Source organism: Mirounga angustirostris, unplaced genomic scaffold (assembly GCF_029215605.1).
Source record: "Mirounga angustirostris isolate CCGP_5_RB_7025 unplaced genomic scaffold, mMirAng1.0.hap1 SCAF_10, whole genome shotgun sequence".
Taxonomy (NCBI): Eukaryota; Metazoa; Chordata; class Mammalia; order Carnivora; family Phocidae; genus Mirounga; species Mirounga angustirostris.
Window position 1 is genome coordinate 35,540,837 of NW_026991718.1, and position 26,646 is coordinate 35,567,482.

General features: G+C 40.4%; 1 protein-coding gene across 1 annotated transcript in view; it reads left to right on the top strand.

The window, feature by feature from the left end:
- ACOXL (acyl-CoA oxidase like) overlaps nucleotides 1-26,646 on the top strand; it is a 349,740-nt gene that overhangs the window by 219,243 nt on the left and 103,851 nt on the right. Inside the window, exons 14-15 of the mRNA XM_064572203.1 lie at nucleotides 12,354-12,463; nucleotides 20,738-20,849. Coding sequence (XP_064428273.1) covers nucleotides 12,354-12,463; nucleotides 20,738-20,849 — 222 coding nt within the window. The remainder of the gene's footprint in view (nucleotides 1-12,353; nucleotides 12,464-20,737; nucleotides 20,850-26,646) is intronic.

Sequence of the window (26,646 nt, forward strand, 5' to 3'; positions counted from 1 at the left end):
GCTGGATTTTGCTTTGATTCTACTTCCTGAGGTAGAGATAGAAAATGTAGGAGTCTAGGGGACAGCAGAAACTGGTCAGTGAGTTTCATAGTATTCCAGTGTTATCTACAGTGCTTTCAACCCTCTGCCCCAAGGTGAGACTCCAGTGATCTTGAAAGTGGTGGGGCTGCTGTCCCATGATTGAGGAGATGGGGAAAGAGTAGGCATGCACTATAGAGTTTCTGCAGGCTTTATATATTTCGCTTTAAGCAAGATGAAAGGTCCTCTGACCCTTTCATTATTTTCCTGGGGCAGAGGTTGTGGGCCCTTGGTGAAATTTAATTACATCCTCCACCAAATCCAATTATGACCCACACCCATGAAATCCCATTATAACTTTCTTTGCTTCGTTAGAGATACAGCAGGACGGGTGCCTTCCTAATTCACTCTGGCAGATTTCCTAAAGGTTACAGTCAGAGGCTTTGCATACATTGTTCATTACTCTGCAAGCAAAGCAAATATGCAAAAATGCAAATGACCTGTGGTCTAACTTGCTTAAAGACCATGTGAGTATCTGGTTTCCTAGAAGAAAGCTGATTCCTTAGAGATTTTAGGCCCCCGGGGGTATTTTCCCAAGGATATTCAGGTATTTTTATTTTGTTTTTCTTATTATTTCCAACTTTTACTTAGAAAAATTTCAAGTAGATATTTCAAGAGAAAAATAGGAAGACTAGTACAATAACACTTGGATTATATTCTCCACTTGGGTAGATCCTCTACTTCCAAGTGTTAATACTTTGCTATATTTACATGTCCGTTCTTTCTTTCTTTCTTTCTTTCTTTCTTTCTTTCTTTCTTTCTTTCTTTCTTTCTTTCTTTCTTTCTTTCTTTCTTTCTTTCTTTTTCTTTTTTAGAGAGAGAGAGAGCACGCATGCCAGGGGGAAGGGGGGGTGGGAGGCAGAGCAGAGGAGAGAGAGAGAGAATCTTAAGCGGGCTTCAAGCCCAGCATGGAACCCAACGCAGAGATTGATCTCAGGACGCTGAGATCACATCCTGAGTAGAAGTCAAGAGTCAGCTGCTTAACTGACTGAGCCACCCAGGCGTCCCTAAATGTCTTCTTTCTTATTGTGTGTGTGTGTGTGTGCGTGCACACACATGTGCATGTGTAACCATGTGAAAATAAATTGCAGACATCTGTAAAAACTTCAGCATTCATTTTCTAAAATAAAGACAGTTTTTTACTGAGCACAATACCATCATCATACCTAAGCAAATGAACAATAATTCCATAATATTTTCTAAGCAGGATGATCAGACATTTAAAGAAAATCAACAACATGAAAATGAAGGAGCAAGATGAACAAACAACTGCTGGCACTTAAAGAAACAAAACAGAGAAATGAAAACTAATTAGTATCCTTCGAGATTGTGACAACATTCGCATCCATAAAACAAGAACACCCTGCTATGAAAAATGAGCATTACATTAAACCATAGTAACCTGTAGTGCAGAGAAACTTAGTAAATTAAAATTAAACGTTTGCAAAATTTTTAAAATTTTGCTGAAGGATAAATTTGAGAAAACTTTTTCAGAATGAAGATCAGAAAAACCAAGTGAATGGAAATAAAGAGGAAATAAAAGATATGAATGAGCAATCGAGGAAATCAGTGACATTCCTGAAAAAGAAAACAAAGAATACAGACAGGCAGACAAAATTAGAGAAAGAAAAGAAGAAAATTTCCCAGATCTGAAGAGAGGCACAAGTTTTGAAATTGGCAGGACCCACTGGAAAGGGTCACAGCCTAAAAACAGCCTGGAGAATTTTATATTGCTGGGTAAGGACCAAAAGAGGGTCCCCAAACCTTGGAGTGAAAAAATAAATCAGATTACTTACCAAGAAAAGAGATAAGATTAACTCAGCCCTTTTAACAGCAGTGCCGAAGGCTAGAACAACACTTCTCAAGTCTAACACACCCACACATCCCTGGAGATCCTGTTCACATTCAGATTCTGGGTGGCTCTGGGGTTCTGCATTTCCAGCAAGCTCCTAGGTGATGCTGAGGCTGCTGGTCTGTAGACCACATTTGGAGTGGCAAGGTTCTAGAATAAAATGGAACAATGCCTTTAGAATTCAGAAGAAAGTTATCCTGAATGTAAAATTTCATAGCTAGCCAAATTACTGATGAAATATGAGGCAAAATAAAGACCTACAGATATTGAATTGCTCAATAAGTTTACCTGCCATGCACTTTCTGAAAAACATTACTTGTAGATGAACTGCAGAAAAGCATAAAGAGAATTAAGAATTAGAAAGACATGTATGCTTTCTGGAGCTAATCCAGGAGGGGAGGAGTATGTATAAAGAAATACCTGGATAGTAGTGGTGTGGCAAGGCTGGAACACAATTAGTCCCAGTTAGAACAGGAAGTCGGAGGGATTAAAAGAATGGCTTCAGAAGGAAATGGTTTTGGTTCAACGAATAGAATGATTATAAGGCAGGAAGATCTTAGTGATGTGATGGAAAAGGCATATGTTTTTTCTTGAAACAAGGGGGGGAAAGTCCATTAAGATTTTAGGAAAAACAAAACCACTCAAAAAAAGCATGCTCCAGATGTGAAGCAAACCAAAACATGACAGGAGAATCTGTTTCAACTTGACGCTTGGAAGCGTCTCCTTCTAGCAGAACAAAACCCACTTAAAAATGGTTATTTATGGAGTGAGGTCTTAGAAGAAAGGGATTGGGCAAGAGACTTTTACTTTTTATTTAAGACCATTTAGTATGGCTTGAATTTTAAAAATCGGGTATATTTAAAAACAATTTTCTTAAAAATCCCTCCTTTAAATATGAAAGTGAAGAAAGAGAAGGAATGAAGAGTAACAAAGGAAGTCCTCTCTGAAAGAGAGAACAAAGACCAGTGTATCTCTCTATCTCTCTCTCTCTCACACACACACACACACACACACACACGCATACACACCCCTCACCCTCCAGCCTTAGTGTTCTCCCCACTCCTACCACTGAGGAGAATTCCACATTCTTCTCCCAGATGAGCAGAACCTCAAGGGCTAGAATGGGGCCTTGGGACCAGTACAATGTTAGGTGAGGACAGGACCTCAGGCTGCTAAACCTGGACTCCCCCTGCTCCTGGAAGGACCCACACAGTAAACCAGAAAGAACATTCTGGGGCCCCAGACTTCTGGCTATAGTTGAGCAGCAGATGAAGATGTTGAGATGGCAGAAGGAGAAAAGTACAGATATCCCTAAAATCAAAGGTGAAGTTTGGGTCAAACCCAATCTCAGGGCCATGGAGCATCAGTTCTAAAGTGCCTGAGATCTGGATGGCAAGAGGAACAGCTAGTACAGAGGTGATGGGGCTGTGGATGACACATCTGTGTACCTGAAGGATCAGCTGCCTTCCTAATCTGAGGGCTTTTGGAGAGAGAGAACAAGGGGGTAAGCTGAGGGCTTGCTTTACCCAGCAGAATTAGGGGCAAATGGTTCAAGGAATCTTCCCTAAGACCTACAGATGGGGAGTTATACCCAGAATCACCTCCAATGATGGCAGCAAGAACTAAGGGGAAGTGTGTGAAATGAGACCAGAGAGGCATGCAGAGGCTGGCCTAGTGAAGGCTGTGAAGGCCATGGGTAGAGCAGCCAAGAGTGGGCTTGGGACCCAGTCTCACCCTCGAGGAAGGTGGTGGTGTCCAGGCCAGGGCGGTGGCACTGAAATGGAGTGAGGAGGACAGCTTGTAGTTCTGCTTAGGGAATAGAACTGACATGAAGCATTTACAAAATGTGATCATTTGGGGAAACTTGGAGGGACTTTCGGGTGATGCACTCTTAGAAAAGCTAAGCAAAGTAATTCAAAAAGGCATTCTATTTTTCTATTTCTAAATCCAATGACCAATGCACGAAGCTGGCACCAGTTTTTTTCAAAACCAGATGTTTTAGCATCTAAATATTGAAAGCTCTCCCCAAGGGACCCATGTGTGAGATTTTGGAGAAAGGGAGCCTTCTGAAGCTGGCCCACTTGTTTATCTTTATTTCTCCGCTCCCCAAAGTGACTTCATTCTCTCTACAGCGAGATTGGTTTTGGCATTGTTTTTCAAATTGGGATCTATGAGTTCTTTACGAGAATGTGTTAATTATTTGTTTTAATTTTGATGATAATCTAAACAGAAATAGTCTAAGTGAGTTTTGCAGATTGTCTGAATAACAACCATAAAACCAGAGACTGCCGTGGGATTCCAGCTTTCGTCTTTAAATTTACAAGGCCTTTAGCACCAAATAATATCACCTTGGTCACCAAGAACCCATGAAAAAAGAACAAATGTAGGTTTTCTATGACTAAAACAATGTGTTTGTGCCAAGTGAAGGCCGAGGGGAGCTATGAAGTGCTGCTGAAGGAGGATTTCATAGTCAGAGATTAGAAGGGGAAGGGCCTCAGAGGTGTAGGCATAACCCATCCAGAGGAACCCACATGGCCAGGGAGGGCCAAGGTCATGCTGCAGAACAGTCTGCCACATGTTCTTAGGACTGTTGATGTGATTCTCATTAGTTTTATAGTTTTGCTTGTATTTAATTTCATAATTTATAATTGAACGAGAGCCACAAACATAAGGTGTTTGTATCTAGTTAAATGTTTGAACATGTTCAAGTAACATTATGATTTGAAACAACTTAAGTCAACATTGAGGGTTAAGGAGAATTTTTGTTTTCCTTCCAAAAGGGTTTGTGCCTTACTCAAGATATAGAAAACTTCATAGGATTTCCTTTCTTAACATTCTCCTCATTACTATTTATTTATTTATTTATTTATTTATTTATTTATTTAGTCACAGATGGAAAACTTTAGTTACTTTCCCTTTTGAATAAAAGAAAATAAGTATACCAGTAATATCTACTCCGACCAACTCCACTGGACATTTTGTTGTTGTTAGGGGGTTGGGCTTCAGGAGAGGCTGGACATACATGCATGTGCTATAGGGAAACTTGCTGTAAGGGGCAGAGAGGAGCATGTGGAGAGGGGGAGGGGAGAGTTGTTGGAAGGCAAGGGTTGGGGGATGGGGCTGAGAACACCTGGGACAAGAGCAGCAGCTCTGCACTGGGGAAGGTGGACAAGCTAGAGTCGGGGAGTTCACCTTGGACCCAGCTGCCAATGGGGTTAGCAGTCAGGACACAGTTGGCTGCATGTAACACAATATCCACCGACATGGCCTAAACCATAAGAACATGTATCATCCTCCATGGTAACCCCAGAGCTGGCTCCGTGGCCTGTCTGCCCTTAAGGCCCAAGCCTCTTTCCAGCAGTCAACTCCACCGACATGGGAATGGTTCTGGGGTGGTCTTATCTGGGTCTTAGAGGGCATTCCAGAAACCTTGCCCAGAAGCCCTCAGCTGAATTCCTCTGAGATCCTATTAGCCAGGACCGTGCAGTTTGCCAATGCCCTAGCTGCATGGGAGCTGCGGGTGAGCACTGGGCATTTTCCACCTCTTTAGTGAGAGAAGGTGTGGGCCAGAAAGCAAAGACTGTGTGGGGGCCAGTTGCAGCAAGTCGCAGAGAGCTGACCAGTAGCACCCTACAAGGTAGGTATGCTCCTGAGCTGGGCTCCGCCATTCAAGGAGAACTGGCCTGGCCACAGGGGGCTGATTGATGAGGCCAGGAAATGGGAAGGGGCAGAGGTGGGGGTCAGGGGCCCACTCCCAGGCTCCTTACACCGGCTGCATGGCGATCCTTGGCATCCTTGGATGAGGCCCACAGCGGGGGTTACCAGATCAAGGGTCTTCAGGGCCAGGCAGAGACCCATGTAACTACAGCAGGCCCCTGAAATCTCAGAGCACAGTGGGGACTGGGGCAGACGTGGGCCCCAGCCCTCTCTAGGGGGCTACTGCTGATTACTTCCCACTGACTGCTGCCTCAAGGGAACATGGGTTCAGGCTTTCCAGAAATTCCAATTTTTCAAGAGAAGAGGAAACACATCATTTGTTCTTAATGTGAAAGGGCTGGCAGGGGGAGGTCAAAGAAAACATGTCTGTGGGGTGCGCTGAGCCACAGAGCCTGGCACTCGGGAGGTGCAGACCTCCTAGCCCTCGCCTGCTTACCTCCTTTGAAAGCTTCTGCTCTAGCAAACATGGCCCCAGAAGCTGATGGATGAGGTTGTGCCCGTCCCCAGGGAGGAGTGAGGAGAGCGGGAAAGCTTTAAGAGTTCCCTTCCTGCAGTCTAGCACATTCCTGAGAGTTTGCCTGCCAGGCTTCAAGGTCTGAGGCTGATCTCTAGCTGCAGGAAGTCCCCCCATCTGATCTGTCACGACAGAACCTGCAAAGGAGGGGGCTCTGGAAGAAGGCCTCCTTGGAGGCCCGGGTGGGAGGCCTCAGCAGCCAGGTTTGCCCACACTGACTGATCGTGAAACCCTTGGCCTAGCCTCTCTGAGCCCCCACCTGCACCCCGAGCATCATCTGCACCTTGTAGGACTCTTGTAATTACTCCCATCAAGCACTCGGCACACAGAAGGTGCTTACTCAAGGCCGTGTGCTGTTGTTGCTTATTCTCCATTTGATTACAAATTCCATGGTCAGTGTGTTCATCATTTTATTTACAGAGTTTCTTTTTTTTTTTTTTTTTTTTTAAGATTTTATTTATTTATTTGAGAGAGAATGAGAGACAGAGAGCATGAGAAGGAGGAGGGTCAGAGGGAGAAGCAGACTCCCTGCCGAGCAGGGAGCCCGATGCGGGACTCGATCCCGGGACTCCAGGATCATGACCTGAGCCGAAGGCAGTCGCCCAACCAACTGAGCCACCCAGGCGCCCTACAGAGTTTCTTTAATAGAGTCCATATTTATATAGAGCTTATTTATATAGCATGAAATAGAGACAAGTTCCTTGTCTCTTGGAGGCCCCCTTTCCACATTTTAAAAGTGGAGGTGATGGCAGAACTGTTGTCAAGTGTGAGGGCTTGGCTGCCAGTGCCCCTCCCTGTGCTGCCCCACGCTGCACCCAGTGAACTCTGAATTTACCCCTGTCACCCTCATCCCATTATTCCGTCCTACTGACCGTCTCCCCAGCACGGCGGCTTCTTGCTTCTCTCGGTACCCCCAGTGCCCAGCACAGAGCCTGACACAAAGGAGGTGCAGTGTAGGTGTGCAATTATTAAAAGCGTGGGCTCTGGGCTTAAGTCCTAGCTCCACCATTCCTAGCTGTATGAGCCTGGCAACTTGCCTACCCTCTCTAGGCCTTGGTTGCCTTATCTGGGCAACGGGATGATTCTGCTAAAGACCCAAAGTTGTCAGGAGGATTCAATTAGTCATTCCACATAAAGAGTTTGGAACAGATCTTTAGCCTTAGTAGGTGCTCAAAAAAAATGGCCGTTGTTACTATTAGGTATTGAACACATGAATGAACGAATGGATGAAGCTTATCTGTGCCACTTGAGGGACAGATAATTCTTAGTCATCTCTGTAATCCCCACTATACTCCATATAGGCAGTAGGTGCCTTGCACACAGTGCGTGCTCCATAAATGTGGGTGGCATGAAGGAAGGAAACCACAGGGATGTATTTTATTTCCTACTGGGAGGAGACATGGGGAAAATAAGTTAAATTTGATCCAGATTTAACAAAAAAATATATATATATCAAACCAAAAAACTGACCACTCCTAAGTTCTACTGAGCAGTGCATGAATTTTTGCTGGGCTTACATCACTGCTTTGGATCCGTCCATCTTCCTAAAGTATAAAGTTCAAATCCATGTTTAAGGCCCAACAATTACTCAGAGCATTGTACGTGTGGGTTTCTGTGTTAAAACAGCTCTTCCTCTCTTCTCCTCACCTCTCCTGTCCCTCCCTCCCTCCCTCCTTCCTTCCTTCCTTCCTTCCTTCCTTCCTTCCTTCCTTCCTTCCTTTTTCTTCTATCCAGGGAATTTTTAAAGGTTCCCCTCAAAGAAATCTCACCTTGATGGGATGTCCAGTACCTAACAGAGGAAAATAGTTAAGGGCTTGGAGAATCATGTCCACTTGGCTTTTTCTTCAGTCTCACACCCTGAGTGACACCTGAGCTGCCATCAGGAGCCTAGGGTTGCCAGATGTCGATGTAATAGAAATATGGGACATGCAGTGACGTTTGTGTCGGCAGTCCTACTGAGACCCCGAGGGCTAGGTCCAGCCTCATGGGGTGAAACCTGGACAGTCATAGGGGCCTCACACTCAGAAGGGCCTGTGCTGGGGTTTAACACTCTGCTCTCAGCATCTTGAAATTCTTCATAATTTTTGAGCAAGGGGCCCTACATTTTCACTTGGCACTGGTCTCCAAATGACATAGCCGGTCATGCCTAGGGCATGATTTGGGGCCCCAATGCCATAAGTACTGCCACTTTGAGTGGCTCCATCACCCTACGTGGTGCAAGCCTGAGTGCAGCCCCACTTCCTGGCTTGTCCTTGTTACATAATGGATGATGTCTGGTGGCTTTTCCGTAGACACTGTGTTTTCTATTCTAATTGGCTCTCAGTATTTCTGTCTTGGCAGCAGACACCACTTGTTAGACTTTTTCATCCAAGTTTCACTGTACCTGGCATCAATCAGTCAAATACTTAGTATGTAGAAATGCTAGTTGCTTCATAGGTGCCTTGAAAAGCCATTTAACCTAAAAAAATAATAATAACTTTCATTGATGTTATATAATCAGTGTTGCCTGATGCATATGATATTCATTATAAATGCATGTTTATGATGTCATTATTCTGCACAATTGCTTAGGCTCATAGTTTCCAAATGTTGGTTGTAGATTAGCGTGATTCCTCCTACAGATGGGATCTTTTTTAAAAGGCAAGCACATGGCTGTTCTGACTACCCAGTCCCTAGAGTTCCCTTAAGAAAGGGGCTCCTGAGCAGGTGCACTGGGGATTAATCAAGTATATAGAAAAAAATAAAGAGTATTCTTATTTAGAACCAGAGAACTGTGTAAATAACCACAGAAACAACACGACCACAAAAACAGTCACCTAGAAAGAACATCACAAGTTGTCTTAAGAAAATCTTGTGTGAGTATTCAAAACACCAGACTTAGATAAGGATTTAATCACTTGTATTGCAAAAAGATAATATTTCTTTCACTTTACAAAATGATCTACTACTGGGTTCATTTTCAAATGAAACCTCTATTACAAGTAAAATTGTATTGAATTTCCTGATTTGGGTAATCACTATTGCTGTGTAAGATATCACTCTGGGGGGAATCTGGGTGATGACTAGGAAAACCTCTCTGTACTATTTTAGGTTTTCAACTTTTTGTGGGTCTATAATTATTTTAAAATAGCAAGTTAAAAAATTGATATATGTATATGTACACACACACACACACGTGTATTTAGGAGCACATCTATGAGTGAAAACAAGCACATTTTTGTCTCATGCCCAGTCAAGATTGTGACTGATTTCTTTGTCTCTCTCTGGTCATTTATCAAATAAAGTATTAGGTTTAGAGACTGTAATGCCCAAACCCCATGGTAGCTGATAGCTTCAATCATTTAATCTTTTACCAAGGGAGTATCAACAGCAGGAAATAAACTCACTTTTAAAATGATATTTTCTTGTCTTATGACCTAGAAAAGGAGGAAAGATGCCAAGAGCAAGGAACAAAAAGGAAAGAAAAGGGAGCAAAGATCCAGAATGACTAATCTGCCAGAGCCCCATTTGTCTGTCTTTTCTCTTAAGTTTAACGCCTGAACTGGATTATTATATCATTCTAATTTTAATTCTAGTTAGAGTGAATTTTTTTTTCTGATTTAAGTCGCTTAAATCAGAAAGGTGGAAGTAGTGACAAAAGCTAAAGGAATTGTTAAGGAATTGAACAGATTGGATAAAATATTAAAAATAGGAAGGGGATTTATTTATTTATTCGTTCATTCAAGAAAGACTCCTCTGCTCTCAACTCTGTGTCGTCCATTGTCTGATGGCATAAGGATGAGCAAACTGACCTCCGGGTGCTTACCTTCCAGACAGTAGAAAGACAAGAAACCAGGAGACAAGTTGCTTTGCTCTGGATCATCAGGCAGCAATAAATACTATGGAGAAATATAGAGAAAGGTAAAGATATGGAAGAGTGGAAATCAGAGGAAGGAATTTTTAATACTTGGAATGATGTTGCTCTTGTAACAAGAGGGAGATGGAGTTAAAACCATCATAAAAGTAATGGATTCTCAAAAACAAACAGTGTAAATCTTAATCCTAGTGATGTGTCAGTGAAGCTTGATTGCTATATAATTTTAATTTTAATTCTAGTTAAAATTAATCTCCCCCCGTTGCTGGGAGTGTTTTGATTTTTACACTTATTTCGTATAGCAGCAGGCTTAAAAATGTTCACATCCTTTGACCCATAATACTGTACTGTCATTCTTTTTTTTTTTTTTTTAAGATTTTATTTATTTATTTGAGAGAGAGAACAGAGGAGGGGAGAGGTAGAGGGAGAGGGAGAAGCAGGCTCCCTGCGAGCACAGAGACCAATGTGGGGCTCAATCCCACAGCCCCGAGATCATGACCTGAGCAGAAATCAAGAGTCAGATGCTTAACCGACTGAGCCACCAAGGCGCCCCTGTACTGTGATTCTTAGACATACTAGACCTAATGCCCTCTTTTTTATAAAAAATATTTTGTAATACCACCTTTTCTATCCTGAAATGAAATCATGGATAATATAACTTATCTAGAGATATAATTTCAAGAATTCAAAACAATACTTCAAAGAAACAAAAGGAATTTATAATAAACATAACAATATAGAGGACAATGCCTTTATCTATACATGGGATTACCATGGCAGCCTTCTAGCAGACTGAAGTCCTGGGTTAGGAACCTGTCATAACTGGGAACATCACACCAGCTTGCATGTCACTGGTCTAGAGCAAGTCCTATGGCCTTCTCTAATTTTAGGGGGCAGGGGAGCTTAAGCCTTCCATAGGCTCAGATGGGAAGAACCTGAAAGCTTTGGTGTAACTGAGTTAGGCTCTGGGCTATCAGTTGGCTGTATGGGTTTGAGTACGTGGATTTGGGCAGGACACTGGATGTGGCACAGTCCTCTGCAGGTTGAGACTGTCCCATGAATTGCATGACTGGCTCTTCCCAGCACTGCCAATAAAGTTCCCCTAGGCAAATATGCCTTGACAAGTTTCCAAGATCCCTCTTATAGGCAGGGTGGCCCTTTATAAGGATCTTTGCATCAGTTGGGTTCATGAGATTTATTCTTAGGTAATAACCAAAAAAAAAAAAAAAAAGAGGTGGGGGGACAATGAATGCTATTTGTCTGAATATATTGATATCAAAGTAATTAATGACAGTATAAAATTGGAAACAAGCTAAATATCTAAGTGAATGGGAATGTCTCATTAGCTATGATGGTTCTAAACAAAAATATTATACAGCCATTAAACAGATAACTAGAATGAGAGACAGCAATGTGAGCCAAAAATGTCATTTAAGATATACTGTTGATTGAAAGTATATATAACATTTTATGTAATCTCTATAAAAACATCAATGTTTCTGAAACAAAGAAGGAAATATTCTAAAGTTAGTTTTGTATGTGACTGAATCAACTATTTATTACTATGTAACAAACCACCCCAAAATGGAGTAACTTAAAACAACACACAATTGTTAGCTCATGGGTGTGCGGGTCAGCAGTTTGGACTGAGCTCATAGGGGGTCATCCCTCTGCTGGCCAAGCCTGGGCCCACTCGTACCATGGCAGTCAGCTAGAGGCTTGGCAGGCAGGTTGGTCCAAGGTGGTCTCACTGACATGTCTAGCACTTGCTGCCAACTGTCAACTGGGCCTCTGTCTGTAGCAGGCTAGACATGCACATCTTTTTTAAACAAAACCAGAAAAGCATGCAGTAATTTAGGGCCAAATTATAACTCTAAAGCTGCCGACGAGAAGACTGATGGAGCTTGTTGTATGTGTACAATTTAATACTGTTCCCCAAAGGCCTAATCAACCATAGAATATTAGAAGCAAAAAGGAAAACAGACCATCCATCTACCTGGTTCAGGGAAGGCAAGTAGGTTTTATTTGGAGTGTCAGCTAGAATACTGGGTCCCAGGACTGGCCTTAGAGGCTGATGTCTCAGGTGGGAGAGAGTGAGCAGTAAGTAGTTAGCTGGTTAGTCGAGTTGGCCATGGGGGAGGGATTGGCAGTGGTAGTGGAAGAACTTCACATTTGCCACGGCAAACAGAGGCCTCCGGAAGGATGGGGTATATATTTGATTCCTTCCAAGGACTTTGCTAGAAGCAACTAGACCTTATCTGGCTACAGCATTTCAAGACACTCTAGTACTTTTTTACATTCTTGACAAAGGGCTGACGAATGATAACCTCTCTGCACAGGTTGTGGTGCGGGAACTGCTGGCTCAATACACCAAAGAGCATAAAGAGAAGCCACTTTTCAGCTGGCTCCGAAACTGCGCTGAATCTGGGAGTGACAAGCTGAGAACCAGGTACGTCATTGCTTAGGCTGGCACCATCCTTGGCCCTCAGTGTCTTATTACTGGGCCTGAGCACATGGAGCCTTGTCATGGCACAACTCACTCTTGCTGAAATTTTAAATATTCCATATATACAAAAAGTACATGATTTATGTAGCGTTGGTGCTCATGCCCCCACGCCCCCAACTGGAGAACCAGAACATTGCTAATTCTGTTCTTATTCTACTCCTGTCCCTTCTTCATTGTGTGTCGCCTATTCCAAACACTTCAGAGATTTTAATTCCCAAAGCCCCATGAGGTAGGTTATTATTTCCATTTCACAGATGAGGAGACTGAGGCATAGAGGTTAAGTATTTTGCCCAAGGTTATGCCCTAGTAAGTGGCAGAGCTAGGATTTGATCCCAGGCAGTTTGGCTTCAGGATCCATGCTTGTGCTTGCTTTTATTGATTTTTTAGTATTGTCTTTAGGCTTGATAAATAAGGGGTAATGTATGTGGTATGCTGTAGCTTCCTGCTGTCACTGTTTTGTTTCTAAGATTCATCTAAGTTGTGATATGTGTAGATGAAGAACTGTTCTCTTTGTTCATAATATTTCATCGTGTGTATATGCCCCAATTTACTTACCCATTCTAATCTCCAATATCAGTGGACATTTGGGTTGTGTTTTTGATATTTGGCACAGAGCTCTTATGAAAAATCTTGTACATTCTCTGGGGAATATGTCTAAGAGTTTCTACAGGGCCTTCAACTTTAGTTGCTGTGACTCAGAATAAGAAATAAATTTTACATCAACCACTGACACCCACATCCATAGAGCCCTCCCCTCCACACACACCCAGCAGACACCACTGAAGCAAACATCTCACGAAACAATGCTTAGCCTATTACTCGTGATGGTCTCTGATAGTTTTCAATTGTTTTTTTTTTTTTTAAAATACTGATCTCAATCCTTTAAACTGATTTTATGACCCATTAGTGATTTGCAGTGTGTGGCTGTTGTATATATTACCTAGGAGTGAGATTTTGGTGTTGTGGGGTATGCCAATGTTCAACTTCACTAGATAGTAACAAATTATCTCTCGAAGTCACTGTACAAATTTATACCTTCACCAGCAGCGTGTGTCCTGTGGAACCGGTATCCTCACCAACACATGGTTTTATCGGTCTTAATTTTGTCAGTACTGTATATGTATGTATATACATATATATAAAGATCTCTCGCTGTGACTTTAAATTGCATTTGCCTTATTACTGTTAAAGTTGAAAATGCTTTCACAAGTTTATTTGCCACTTATATTTCCTCTCATTTGAAATGCCTGTCCATGTGTTGTGCCAATTTTTCTTTTTCTTTTTTTTTTATTCGTACTGATTTGTAGGCTTTTTTTTTTTTTCTATCCTTTGTTGTTATAGATGTTACAGCCTACCTTCTACAAGTCTGTGCCTTGTCTTATATTTTCTTTATGGTGCCTTTTAACATAAATTCTTAAATTACAGTGGAATTTACAATCTTTTATACTCCACACTTACTGTATCTTGTCTACAAGATAAATATATAAAATATATATTATATATATATACTTTATATATAAAAAATATATTTTTTTAAAGTTTTAGAGTTTCACCTTTCACATTTAGTTCTTGAATCCATTAGAAATTTTTGTCTGTAGTGTGAGGAAGGATCAAATTTCATTTTTTTTTTCTCCCTAGGGATTGTCAGCTGTTCCAGCACCATTTACTGAATAGACTGTCCTTTACTAGTGATCTGTAGTGCTTGCCCTGGCACTCACATTACTTTCTATTTTGGGGTTACTTTGTTCCTAGTCAGTTTGTGTATCCTAATCCAACAATACACTGTTGCAATTACACTAGGTTTATAATTATTATATTATATTATATCTAAAATGTAATTCAGAGTTGTGTTGGCTATTCTGGGTCTTTTGCACTTCCATATAAGTTTTGGAATCAGTTTGTTAAGTTTCTTAAAAAAAAAAAAAAAGGCCCTGCAGACACAAAAGGAAAATATTCTATGACTGTGGTTTTATTGAGGTATCTAGGGTAGTCAAATTCATAGAGACAGGAAGTAGAAAATGGTTACCAGGGGGTGGGAGGAGGAGAGAAGGGAGTGTTATTATTTAGTGGGGACAGCATTTCAGGTTAGGAAGATGAAAACGTTCTGGAGATGGATGGTGGTGATGGTTGTACAACAGTATGAATGTGCTTAATGCCATTGAACTGTACTCTTAAAAATGGTTAAAATGGTAGATTTTATGTTATATATATTTTACCACAATTTTTAAAAATTGTAATTTTCTTTGAAAGTGTATTAAAGCTATAGATTTGCAGAAAAATTGACATATATATACATATATATAAAACTGATGCTTGTGTCAAAGATTTTAATCTAAGTGTTTTCTAGAAATCTAGAATTTTCTCTATACATAATATATCCTTTGATAGATTTATTTCTAGGTACTTTATGATTTTGTTGTAAAAGGAATGCTTTTAAAAAATTATGTTTCTGTTGTTGCCCGTTTATTATAAATATAGTTCACTTTTGTATATAAACCTCACCATAAAAAATAATTTCTTCTGTGTCTATAGATTCTTTGAGTGTTTTTTCCATACACAATCATACCATCTGCAAATGATGACTTTTTATTTCTTTCTTTCCACTTGCTATTCCCTTTTATTCTTTTTCATGTAGAAGGTATTCTTTTGTCTTATTCCTGGTTTTAAAAAGAATTAGCTTAACATTTCACTACTAAGAATGATGTTTGCAAAAAAAAAAAAGAAAGAATGATGTTTCCTGAAGTTTTTGATGGACACACGTTAACTTCCTAAAGAAGCTCCACTTGTTATTTTAAACATATTTTTGTCATTACTAGGTGATGAATTTTACTGCAAATGATTTTTTGCTTCTATTGAAATGTTGTATTTCTTCTTTAGTTTGTTCATGTGATAAATAACCCTCGTAAATCTTTTAACGTTAAACTACTCTTGCATGCTTGAGAAGCATTCAATTTTGCTATGCTGCATTGTCATTTTTCTATTTTCCTGAGTTTGGCTTGCTAGTGTTGTTTTTAGGGTTTTTGTTTACTTATTGGCCTGCTGTTTTCCTTTCTTGTAGTTCCCTGATTTCAATTTATATCAAGTTTTACTGGTTTCACAAAGCTATTTTGGGAGTAGTTTCTTATCTTGTGGGAGAATTTGATAAGTTATCTGAAAACTATCTGGGCCTGGGGAAATATTTAAACTACTGATTCAATTGCACTTGACCCTTGAACAACACGGGTTTGAACGGCACAGGGCCACTTACATATGGACTCCCTTCAATAAACACAGTACAATACTGTAAATGTATTTTCTCTCCCTTATGATTTTCTTAATAACACGCTCTTTTCTGTAGCTTATGCTACTATAAGAATACAATATATAATACATACAACATACAAAATATGTGTTGACTGTTTTTGTTATTGATAAAGCTTCCCGTCAAGAGTAGGCTATTTGTAGTTGAATTTTGGGGAAGTCAAAAGTTATATGCAGATTTTTTATTGCACGGGAGTCAGCCCCCTCCCCCCAATGTTCAGGAGTCAACTGTAGTTTAATTGTTTTAAGACCATTTAGGCGTTCTCTTCTTGTGTCGGTTTTCATAAATATTTTCTAGGAATTGATTATTTGGATTTGAATTTATTGGTATAAGGTTTTTCATACTATGCTCTGATTATCTTTTAAACTTCTGCTAGATCTGTAGTTATGTCCCATTTGTCATTCCTAAATTTATTTCTTGCACTTTCTCTCTTCTTTATTATTGCTTAATCTTACTGGATGTTTGTCTGGTTTTTTGTTTGTTTTTTTAAACAACCAGCTTTCCTCTTTGTTGATCCTCTCTATGGTATCTTTGTTTTTTACTTCACTGATTTATGCTCATAAATATGTTGTTTCCTTTATTCTATTTTAAGGAGTTTATTGAGGCTTTTAAACTTTTGTGTATTTTTAAAATTGTTATTTTATTTGGAGGCAGATTATTGGTCTCCATAAGCAAAATGTGTTGAACTAATTTCCAAGGAAATATTAGAAAATGTCATCTTACAATCTTGATTAAAAACATGGGAAACACAATAAATAATAGTGTGTGGAACTTTTCATATCTGTTGGCATAAAATAAAATTAGGAAATCTGTAGTCCTTTTTTCTTTTTTTTCTTTTTTTACTACTGCCCAGGTTCCTGTTTATTTAAACTGTAGTCATCTTTTTTTTTTTTTTTAGAGGCAGGGAGGGGCAGAGGCAGAGGGAGAGAGAGAATCTTAGCAGGCTCCATGCCCAGCACTTAGCCTGATGTGGGGCTCGATCTCACAACCTTGAGATCAGGACCTGAGCCAAAATCAAGAGTCAGATGCTTGCTTAACTGACTGAGCCACCCAGGCGCCCCCAACTACAGTCTATCTTAAAGCTTGAAAACATCAACTCCCATATTCTAGAACCGTTTCAATTAAGTCTCTATTAGTTGTGATGTCTCAATTTGTCCTTGCACACTCTACAAAGTCAGTACATCTTTTTAATATGTCTAGCCCCGAATGAGCATTGTGTAGTACTGTTAGCTTTCCCTCCAATTTATTACTTTGAAAAATTTCCAACATATAAGGAGTTGAAAGAACAGTACAATTCCCATCAGAATCAGTTCCATCCATTCAGGAAACTTGTTCCCAAACTGGCAGCAAATCATCTGCCCTTTCATTTCTTTTCCAGATAGCAGAGCAGGGCTTGCTTCCATCATTTTGAAAGCAAAACAGACCCTCACCCATATGCAAATCTACATTCCTAGCAAATTTTCCGGGATAGACTTGAGATGTGCCAAAGGCAGTATTCCAATTGTAAATATTTGGAAAGTTCAGTCCATTTTTTTTTGTCTCTGTTATTAACCTCCAAAACAGTACACATCTCTCTCCCACACATCCAGGTTTTACTGATTCAGTCTGTCTGTGTTTGTCTACTTAAGTCCCAAAACCTTGCTCTGATTTTTATGTATATTGAGAAAAACCTTTTCATCCAACATGTTTCCAGTGTATGGGGCACTTCTCTAGGCACTGGTGACACAGCAGTCACTGTGGGTTCAGAGGCCCATGGAGCTTCTAGTCAAGTAGAGCAGTCGGATGGCAGTCATACTGACCACTCATGAGAGGACCCATGAGCAAGCGGGGGCATGAAGAAAGATGGGCTGAGAACTTCCTGGTGCCCTGAAATGCCTCCAAGTAGGCTGTCATTTGTGTAGACACCCAGAAACTACCCCTTCATGTGGACTATGGGAGGAATTGGTGATGGTACTGAGAAGTCTTCACGAGACTAGGGGAGGGAGGCAGGGCTTGGCTCTGAGCGGGGCCGTACCTGGTTCTGCAAAGAGCTCCATATATCTTTCCTTTCTTGTTCTGATGAGTGCTGCTCTCCCCCTCAACCACAGGGCTGCCACTGGAGCTCTGGCTGCTCTCATCAACCCATGGATCCTTAGGAGACTGTGGGAGTTGAGGAACGTGAAGATTCCGCATTATACTTGAATGTTTTGCCATAGTATATTATGAACATTTTCAAGTATTGAGCTAAATTAAAGGAATTTTAGTGAACATTTATACACCCACCATCTAGATTCTACTATTAACCTGTTACTGTGCTTGTTACATCACATATATATCCATGCATCAATTCCTCAACACACCCATCAATTCATCTTTTTTTCTCTGATGCATTTCAAAGTAAACAGCGGACATCAGCCTACTTCTAAATAATTCAGCATGAACATCATTAACTAGAGTTCAAAATTTGGTTATAGGTTTTTTCTTCTTATGTAGAATTTACATACGATGAAATGCATAACTCTTAAGTGTGCATTCACTGAATTTTAACAAGTGTGTGCACATGTATAACCGAAACTCTTGTTGAGTTATAGATCATCAGTCACTCCAGAAAGTTCTATTATGTCCCTTTTCAGTCAGTTCCTGCGACCACCACCGCAGATGCAGTCACTAATCTGATACTTTTCTACCACAGATTAGTTTTTCCTGTTTTAGAATGTTATATAAGTGGAACTGTACGTATGTACTGTTTTGTAGCTGGCTTATTAACATGGCATAATGCTTTCTGAGATTCATTCATGTTGTCACGTGCATTAGCTTGTTCCTTTTTATTGCTGAGTAGTAGTCTATTTTATGGATATACTAGGATTTGCTTTCCATTTTCTTATGGATAGAGAGACACCTGGAATGTTTTCAATGTTTCACTCTTCCAAGTAGATCTACTGTGAATATTCATATACAAGCCTTTTTGTGAATATATGTTTTTATTTCTCTAAGGTGAATAGTTAGAGTAGAATTGTTGGGTGATAGGGTATTTGTTTTTTTTAGCTTTATGAGAAACTATGAGAACTTTTTCCAAAGTGGTTTTGCCATTCTACACCTCATCCACAAGTATGAGAATTCTGGTTGCTCTGTATCCTTGTCAACATTTGATGATGTCAGTATATTTAATTTTAGTCATTTTGGTGGGTATATAATACTGCCTCATTGTGGTTTTCATTTACATTTCTTTGATGACTAATGATGTGCATTTGAATTTAATTTAAATTTAGAGTCATTTTGACCTTCTTGTAAAATACAAGGAGGTTGCCTTTAGCGATATTCCTACTTTTAAGAGAATCTGCACAGTCTTCTATGCTGGGTGAGTTCCTAAAGCTACGTGATGTGGCCATGCTTGGCATGTGACTCATGATAGGGTGGGTGGATGAGATCCACTTCGTGTAGCACACGAAGTTCACAACCTCAGGTGGACAGTATTCTACAGTAAACATTCCAAAAAAGATAGTTTCTAATAACAAAATTCACAGCCTCCAGGTTTCCTAGTAACAGTCTCTGGAATGACTGAAACATACTTTTCAATAAAATATGACAGTTCTTTACACTTTGTGTTAAATAGACTAGGACAGAAGCTCAACCTTCTAAAGCTTCAGAATAAATACTGATATAATTTAAATTTCCTGGTACTTGGCATGTAAATGACCTCCCATCTTTCCTGTCTACATGGAGGGCAATTATTAATTCAGTGCTTGGCATTCTCAGAAGCATGGTATCAATTGCTTCTTAATGTTTCTCTTGTGGCTTCTGATTGAGCAACAACTGCTACTTGTGGATTTAATTTTAATTAATTAGCATCTAAGCTATTTGGGTTTTATGATAACTTACTTCCCAAGGATATGGGGCGAAGGGAGGGCAAAGGAGTGGCTAAGCTATGGGAAACCTGAAGTGTAAATTAACCCCTTTGCTGTCTATCTAAATGGAAGTTTCATGGGGCAGGGTGGGTGGGAGGGGTGCAAAATTAGCACAAAAGGCAGAGTCACATATTGAAAAACCCATAGGGTTTTAAGGGAGACTCAGGTGTTTTGAGTCTCTTTGGGCCTAAGTCTCTTAACTCCCCTATGCCTCAGTTTCCTCATTGCCAGATGGGGAAGATGGAATTTACTACCTGCTGAAGAGAGTCATTATCTCTGAAGAACACTCTACCCTGCGCTTGCCCACAGCCCTCTCATTGCCCTCTGGGGCTCCTTTTCCCTTAAATACAGGTGTCCCCAAGACAAAAGCTGAGCCTGAGCGTGTTCTGCCCATGTGACCTAGAGCAGGTTGCTGAAACTTGCTGAGCCCCAGTTTCCCAAACTATACATTGAATAATTATGGTATCTGCGTCATAGAATTACTGAGATTGTTGAATAAGGCACAGCAGTAATAAGCACAGGTCCAGATACATTATATATTTAAGAAATAATATTCATTGACAAATACTTTGTGATGGATGTATTTGGTTACTAATATTCATTTGTAATCATTATTATAACAAATGCCAAACAATGGTTGAGAAAATTATTATAAACCCAGTGGATGGAAATTATATAGATCTTAATGAAGAAAAACTATATAAAATATTGAATAACTACCTATAATACAATAGGAAATGAAAAAAGCAGGAAACCCAAATTATCTTTATACCACAAGGACAACCACATAGGATCAATTCAAGCCAAGCATTCATCAGAAAAATCCTGAAAGAAGCATGAATATAGCGAGTGAGAGATGTGAGGGAAGCATGAATATAGTGAGTGAGAGATGTGAAGGGCTGAATTGTACTTACACTGCTTTTCTATTGGAAGAAAATTCTTTTTGACAGAACAGGCCCTGTCTGTTTTTTTCACATGGAATTCTTTGGTGAGGACAAAATAATAATAATGGTCACTGTGTTTTTCCTTCAGCTTCCTGGCATTTAACATGGACACAGTCGATAATCTTGCCTTTCTGTTGAAAGCAGTGAATTTTCGTGAAAGGGTTCTTCAGCGGAGTTTGGTGGCCAGAATTTATTATAAGGTAAAGATACATTGTGTTTTTTCTTTTTGACATGTGTTTAAGGCATATTCTTGCTGGTGAACGATCTGCTAAATGTAGTAGAGGATGAGTCAGGGTAATTACAAGCTTCTGGAAATGGCTAGAGTTCCTACAGGGCATTTGTATGACAAGACAGCCCTGGTTGCTTTGCAGGCCTGATGCTACTGTTTAACCCTTTGTGTTGTCGTTTAGAATTCTGCCGGCAAGCCATCATTGGGCTGCCATGGGAATTGATGAGTGGAGTTATTTTTAGCCCTTATTGGAACTGAAAACTCATTATCTATGTGTATAATGAATACATTGTTCTTTGGGGGGAAAAGGTACATCAGGCATACACAAAAAATAACCATTCGATTAGCCTGAGATGCACTCTCTTTCCTATTAAAACACCCATGACATGCTGCAAAAACATAAAACCTTATATTAGCATTGATAGAAATCTAGAGGGAAGTTTACCAAGTGCCAGTGGGGCTGGTGTGGGAAAACATCCCCCACCTCGGCAATATGTTTCATTTTCTAATCTCAGTATGAATAGACAAAAAGACTCTGAGAGAAGGTTTTACTTATCCCACTCTCTGTCCAGACTCAGGGGTTCAGGGCTATTGTAACATGAAAGCAGGCCACTGCTCCCCTTCTGCATGGGAATTAGGTTGCAAGAGGCCCAGAATCGGGCCCCATGCAACTCCCCCCCTTTAATTCATCTCTTTTATACTGACTCTAAGATCACTCCTCCTAGTACAACCACAGAGCGAGTAGAAGGGAAGAGGATGAATAGCACATGAGGATGGGTATTCTCTTAGGAAATGCTCTGGGAGCAGAAAGTGGTCAAGGTGCACACTGGTGGGACAGAGCCAGACTGATGAGTACCTGGAGGCTGGGCCAGGGTTGTACCAATCAGTCCATCCTCAGGTATAAGTATGAGGTGAGGCCCTGCCAGACACCAGGGGCACATCCGAGTGGGTTTAGTCACTCTGAGCTACCTGCCCTTGTCAAACATGGAGCCAGTCAAAATAAGAGAAGGATGTAATCACAGGCAAAAATGCTAGAGATGCACTAGTGAGCAGAATTAACAATGGATAAAATGTAGTCTGTGAACTAGCTTTCCTAGACTGCGGAAGAAAAGGATAAAGATGAAATGGCAAGAGATGATGATAGACACAGAGTGAAAAGAGCAGAAATCCAACCTATGTGTAACAAATATTCCTGAAAATGCTGGAACAAGAGGAGCAGAAATAAAAATCGCAGACATAATAGAAAAATATTTTCCTTAGTATAAAAAGATCAAAATGTTGATAGAAAAAAATATCCATACTTGGCTATAGCCTGCAAATCTAGCATAAAGAGATTATCATATAAGCACCCAGACACAAAAGAATAGTTTACCGAAAAAATAAGGCTAGCCTCAGTCTTTATTCACCAACTCCAAATGGAGTAATATCTCCTTCTCTAAAGGGGAAACTTCATGATCCAAGCATACTATTCCAAGCCAAATTTAATTCATGAGTGTAGGTGGTGGAATGATATTTTCAGATACCTAAGAATCAGGAACGATTTTACTCATTTGGCCTTTCTTAAAAATTATTCAAAATTTAAAAATATAAGACATTTAAAAAAATCAAAATTATTAACTCAAACATAAGGAAGTCAAGGTATAAAAGGATTTGTGGTCCCCCTAAATCCAACCAGTAAGTATGTGTTTTTAAAAAATGGTTACAAAGTTCAGGGGCACCTGCGTGGCTCATTGGGTTAAGCATCTGACTCTTGATTTCGAGTCAGGTCATGATCTCAGGACCGTGAGATCCAGTCCAGTGTCAGGCTCTGGGCTCAATGGAGAGTCTGCTTAAGATTCTCTCTCCCTCTCCCTCTGCCCTTCCCCCCACTCATTTTCTCTCTCTCTCTCTTTCTCTCTCTCTCAAATAAATAAATAAATCTTTAAAAATAAAAAAATTATTATAAATGCTTTTTGGGAAAAAGATGAATTAAAAAAACTTGACTCATTGGTTCTATAATAGATTGGGTTTATAATATATTTTAAGGTAAGATAGAAGCTAGAGTAAAAACATGCTCAGTTTCTTACTTTAATTGCAGGGTAGGCAAAAGACATTGTTTTGTTCTGACTTGATCATTAAAGAAACAGGTTAAAATGCATTTCATTATGCTAAAAGTTAACAAGATTACCAAACACAGGATGCCTGTTATCTGAATCGCTGGAGAAGACACAGCAGAGATAAATAAGTTACCAGAAATTTGTGTAATCAGAGGCAGAGCAAGGAACAAATCAGAAAGCCTGTTCTTAGAGGCCTCAGAGATTCTCCAGTGCTGCTTCTTTAGATATGCCTACCTCATGGCTGGAGGGCTGTTTTAAGAGGGCTTCTTGGTTTGAGAATTTCTTTAGGATTGCTACCCAAAATCTGCGTCCTGCTCATTATGACATCCCCTTGGACTCTTGTCGAATCTGGCTAAGTACAAGTCCCCTCCCCCGGCCCTGAAAGATTAACAATTTGGTCTTCAACTGCACTAATCTGGTAATTCCTTGGAAACAACTTTTCCATTACAATATGATCCCTAACTTCAATCCACAATAAGCCATGGAGAGGTGTCTTCTGCTACATTTACATCTTAGACAGAAATCCCTCCAGCTTCCACCTCTAAAATGTAGAGCATTAGATTTAAAATGGCCTATAAAATAGAGTTTCAGTTCTCCTAATGAAATCATAGACTCTCAGTTTAGAAACAAATCTAGCCGTATGAATTTTATATAGAGAAAAATCTGTATATATATTGATATATAGTTATATAAATCAGAACAAAAATGACTTTTTTAGGGGCGCTTGGGTGGCTCAGTCATTAAGCGTCTGCCTTCAGCTCAGGTCATGATCCCAGGGTCCTGGGATCGAATCTGGCATCGGGCTCCCTGCTCAGCGGGAAGCCTGCTTCTCCCTCTCCCACTCCCCCTGCTTGTGTTCCCTCTCTTGCTGTCTCTCTATCTGTCAAATAAATAAATTTAAAAATCTTAAAAAAAGAAAAGAACAAAAATGATTTAAAAAAAAAAAACCACACAGATTGGGCAATAGCAAGATATTTTCAGATATCTTTCAGAGGATTGGGGTATTAGTCTGCTTGGGCTGCCACAACAAAATACCACAGATTGGTGGGCTTAAATGATAGGAATTTATTTCCTCATAGTTCTAGAGGCTACAAGTCCAAGACCAAAGTGTCAACAGGGTTGGTCTCCTCGGAGGTTTTCTCCATGGCTTGCAAATGGCTGCCCTCTTAATGTCTTTTCACATGGTTCTCCCTCTGTGCATGCCCTGCCTGGTGTCTCTTCCTCTTCTAAGGATACCAGTCAGACTGGATTAGGGTCCCACCCTAATGGCTTCCTTTCAATTTAGTCTCCTCTTTAAAGACTTTATCTCCCGAATATGATTACAATCTGAGGTGCGGGAGATTGGGACTTTCAAGTATGAATCTTGGAGTACACACAATTCACCTCATAACAGTTAGTGATATTGATCTTTAAAAAAAATTCAAAAGTATGAAACAGTACACAGCCAAATTGATGATACCATAACTGTGAACTTCTGTGTGCCAAATAACACATATCTGTGGTAGCCAGCTTCCAACAGAGCCCTCAGCAATCTTTACCTCCTGCTATTGTGAAGTCCTTTCCCATATTGTACCAGAATTGGTCTGTGCGACATACAGCGGAAGTGATAACATGTCCCCTCTGAGATGAGATGATTAAAAAAACATGGTGACTTCCATGTTGCTCACTCTTTCTCTCTTTCTTGGATTACCCATCATGTGGGAAACCTTGTCATAAGCATGCCCTATGGAGAGGCCCCTGAAGTAAGGAACTGAAGCCTCCTACAAACAACTACATGAGTGAGCCTGGAAGTGTACCCATCAGCTGGGGTCAGAGCCTCAGAGATTGCAAAACCTGGGCAGTGGATCGCTTGCCGACTTGCGGCCTGGAGCTACACTGAACCCCAACTGCCCTGCTAATAAGCAGCTTCTGCGTTCCTGACTGTCAGAAACTGTGTGAAAAATGAGTGTTTGCTTTAATCTGTTAAATCTGGGGGCAACGTGTTTACACAGTAAACTAACACAGATTTGGGCACCTCAAGCTAGGTGATGATGTAACAAAACTCAAACAAAAACTCAAAATGTGGGTGTGGCCTTGAAACTAGGTGGTGAGCTTTGAGAAGAATTTTAGCGGAAGCCTGAAATGCCTTGAAGAAATTGTTCATAGAAGACTTCTGAGCTTTGCTAAAGCTGTGGGTGAGGACTTGCAGGACTTGAGTAATTATTATTGGAAACTGGAGGAAGGGAGATTCTAGCTATGTAGGGGCAGAACTTTAGCAACACTCTTGCCTGCAGTTACATGGAAAGTAGAAAATGTACCTCATCAACTCAAAGTGTTGAAAGTGCCTGCTCGCTTATGGCTGCTTACGTAAAATGCCAAAAGACAGAGAGAAGCTGAAGGAAACTGTTTAACATGGAGGAACTGAAACTTGCTGTGGTTTTGAAGATTCCCAAGTTCTCCATATGGTAACTGTATCCATTTCTTGCGGCTGCTGTAACAAAGTACCACAGTGCTGGCTCTTGGCAACTGGTGTCCCTTGGCTTGCCTTCCCATCACTCCAATCTCTGCTTCTGTCACCACAAGGCATTCTTCAGTCTGTGTGTCTCTGTTTTCTTATCTTCCTGTGAGGAAACCATACTGGACTAAGGCTCACCCTACTCCAATATGAGCTCGTCTTAACTTGATTACACATGCAAAGACCCTATTTCCAAATAAGGTGGCATTCACAGATACTGGGGATTAGAGCTGCAATATATCTTTTTGGAAGACATAATCCTACCCAAAAGAACCATAGAAAATGGCTTCAGAGCAACGATACCAGAGCACTCTCAGGAATGCATGGTCTAAAGATGTGAGTAAAATCCTTTAAGAGCTGAGAAAGATCAAAGATGAGGCTCCAGTCAGGCAAAAGGCCCTCTGAAGAGATTAAGGGTATGCCTCACAGATCTTTTCAATCAAACTGTAGGGCTTCTAGGATGCTTAAGGGCACCTCTAGCCTTCTCCATACCCCAAAGGCCCATCTCAAAGAGATTTGTGGATGTGGACTTTTTTGTCTAATGGGCTGAACCCACCAAAAGATTCACAGAAGATGTATAAAGTTTCTAAGAGAATTATATCAGCCACATTTTTTAGCTTATGCTGAAAGGCACAGAGACAGCATACAATGAATAGAACCTTGAGCCACCAAGCTTCTACAAACCGGGAGCAGGCTGAGAAAATGACTCAGTCACAAACATGTGGACCTTTCATGATAATGGAAAGATGCCTCAGAGGGAAGAACCACAAGCCCAGAGGGTGGAGCCAAGGGCCATGGAGAATAAAAACTCCTGGACATGGGTAGGACTGCATCTTAATAAAAAAAATTTTTTTTGACACTTGCTGAGCTGGATTTCAGAATTTCTATGGATCACTGACCCCTTTATTGCTCCCATTTTCTTCCCTTTTGAGCAAGAATATGTATAATGGTTATCCAATCTTATCCCACGATTGTATGTTGGTCATGTAGGGGACAGATAATTTGTCCCCTTAAAAGCCTTCAAATCAAAAGGAACTATACTTAGGAATGACATCTGGGGAACCTAATCTGCACCCAGCCTAGACTTAGATGATGTGATTCTGGAATTGGAATCACTGCAGTAATGGGATGAGATTTCTATGGACCTTGGAAAGGGATAAGGATAGGCTGTGATAGAA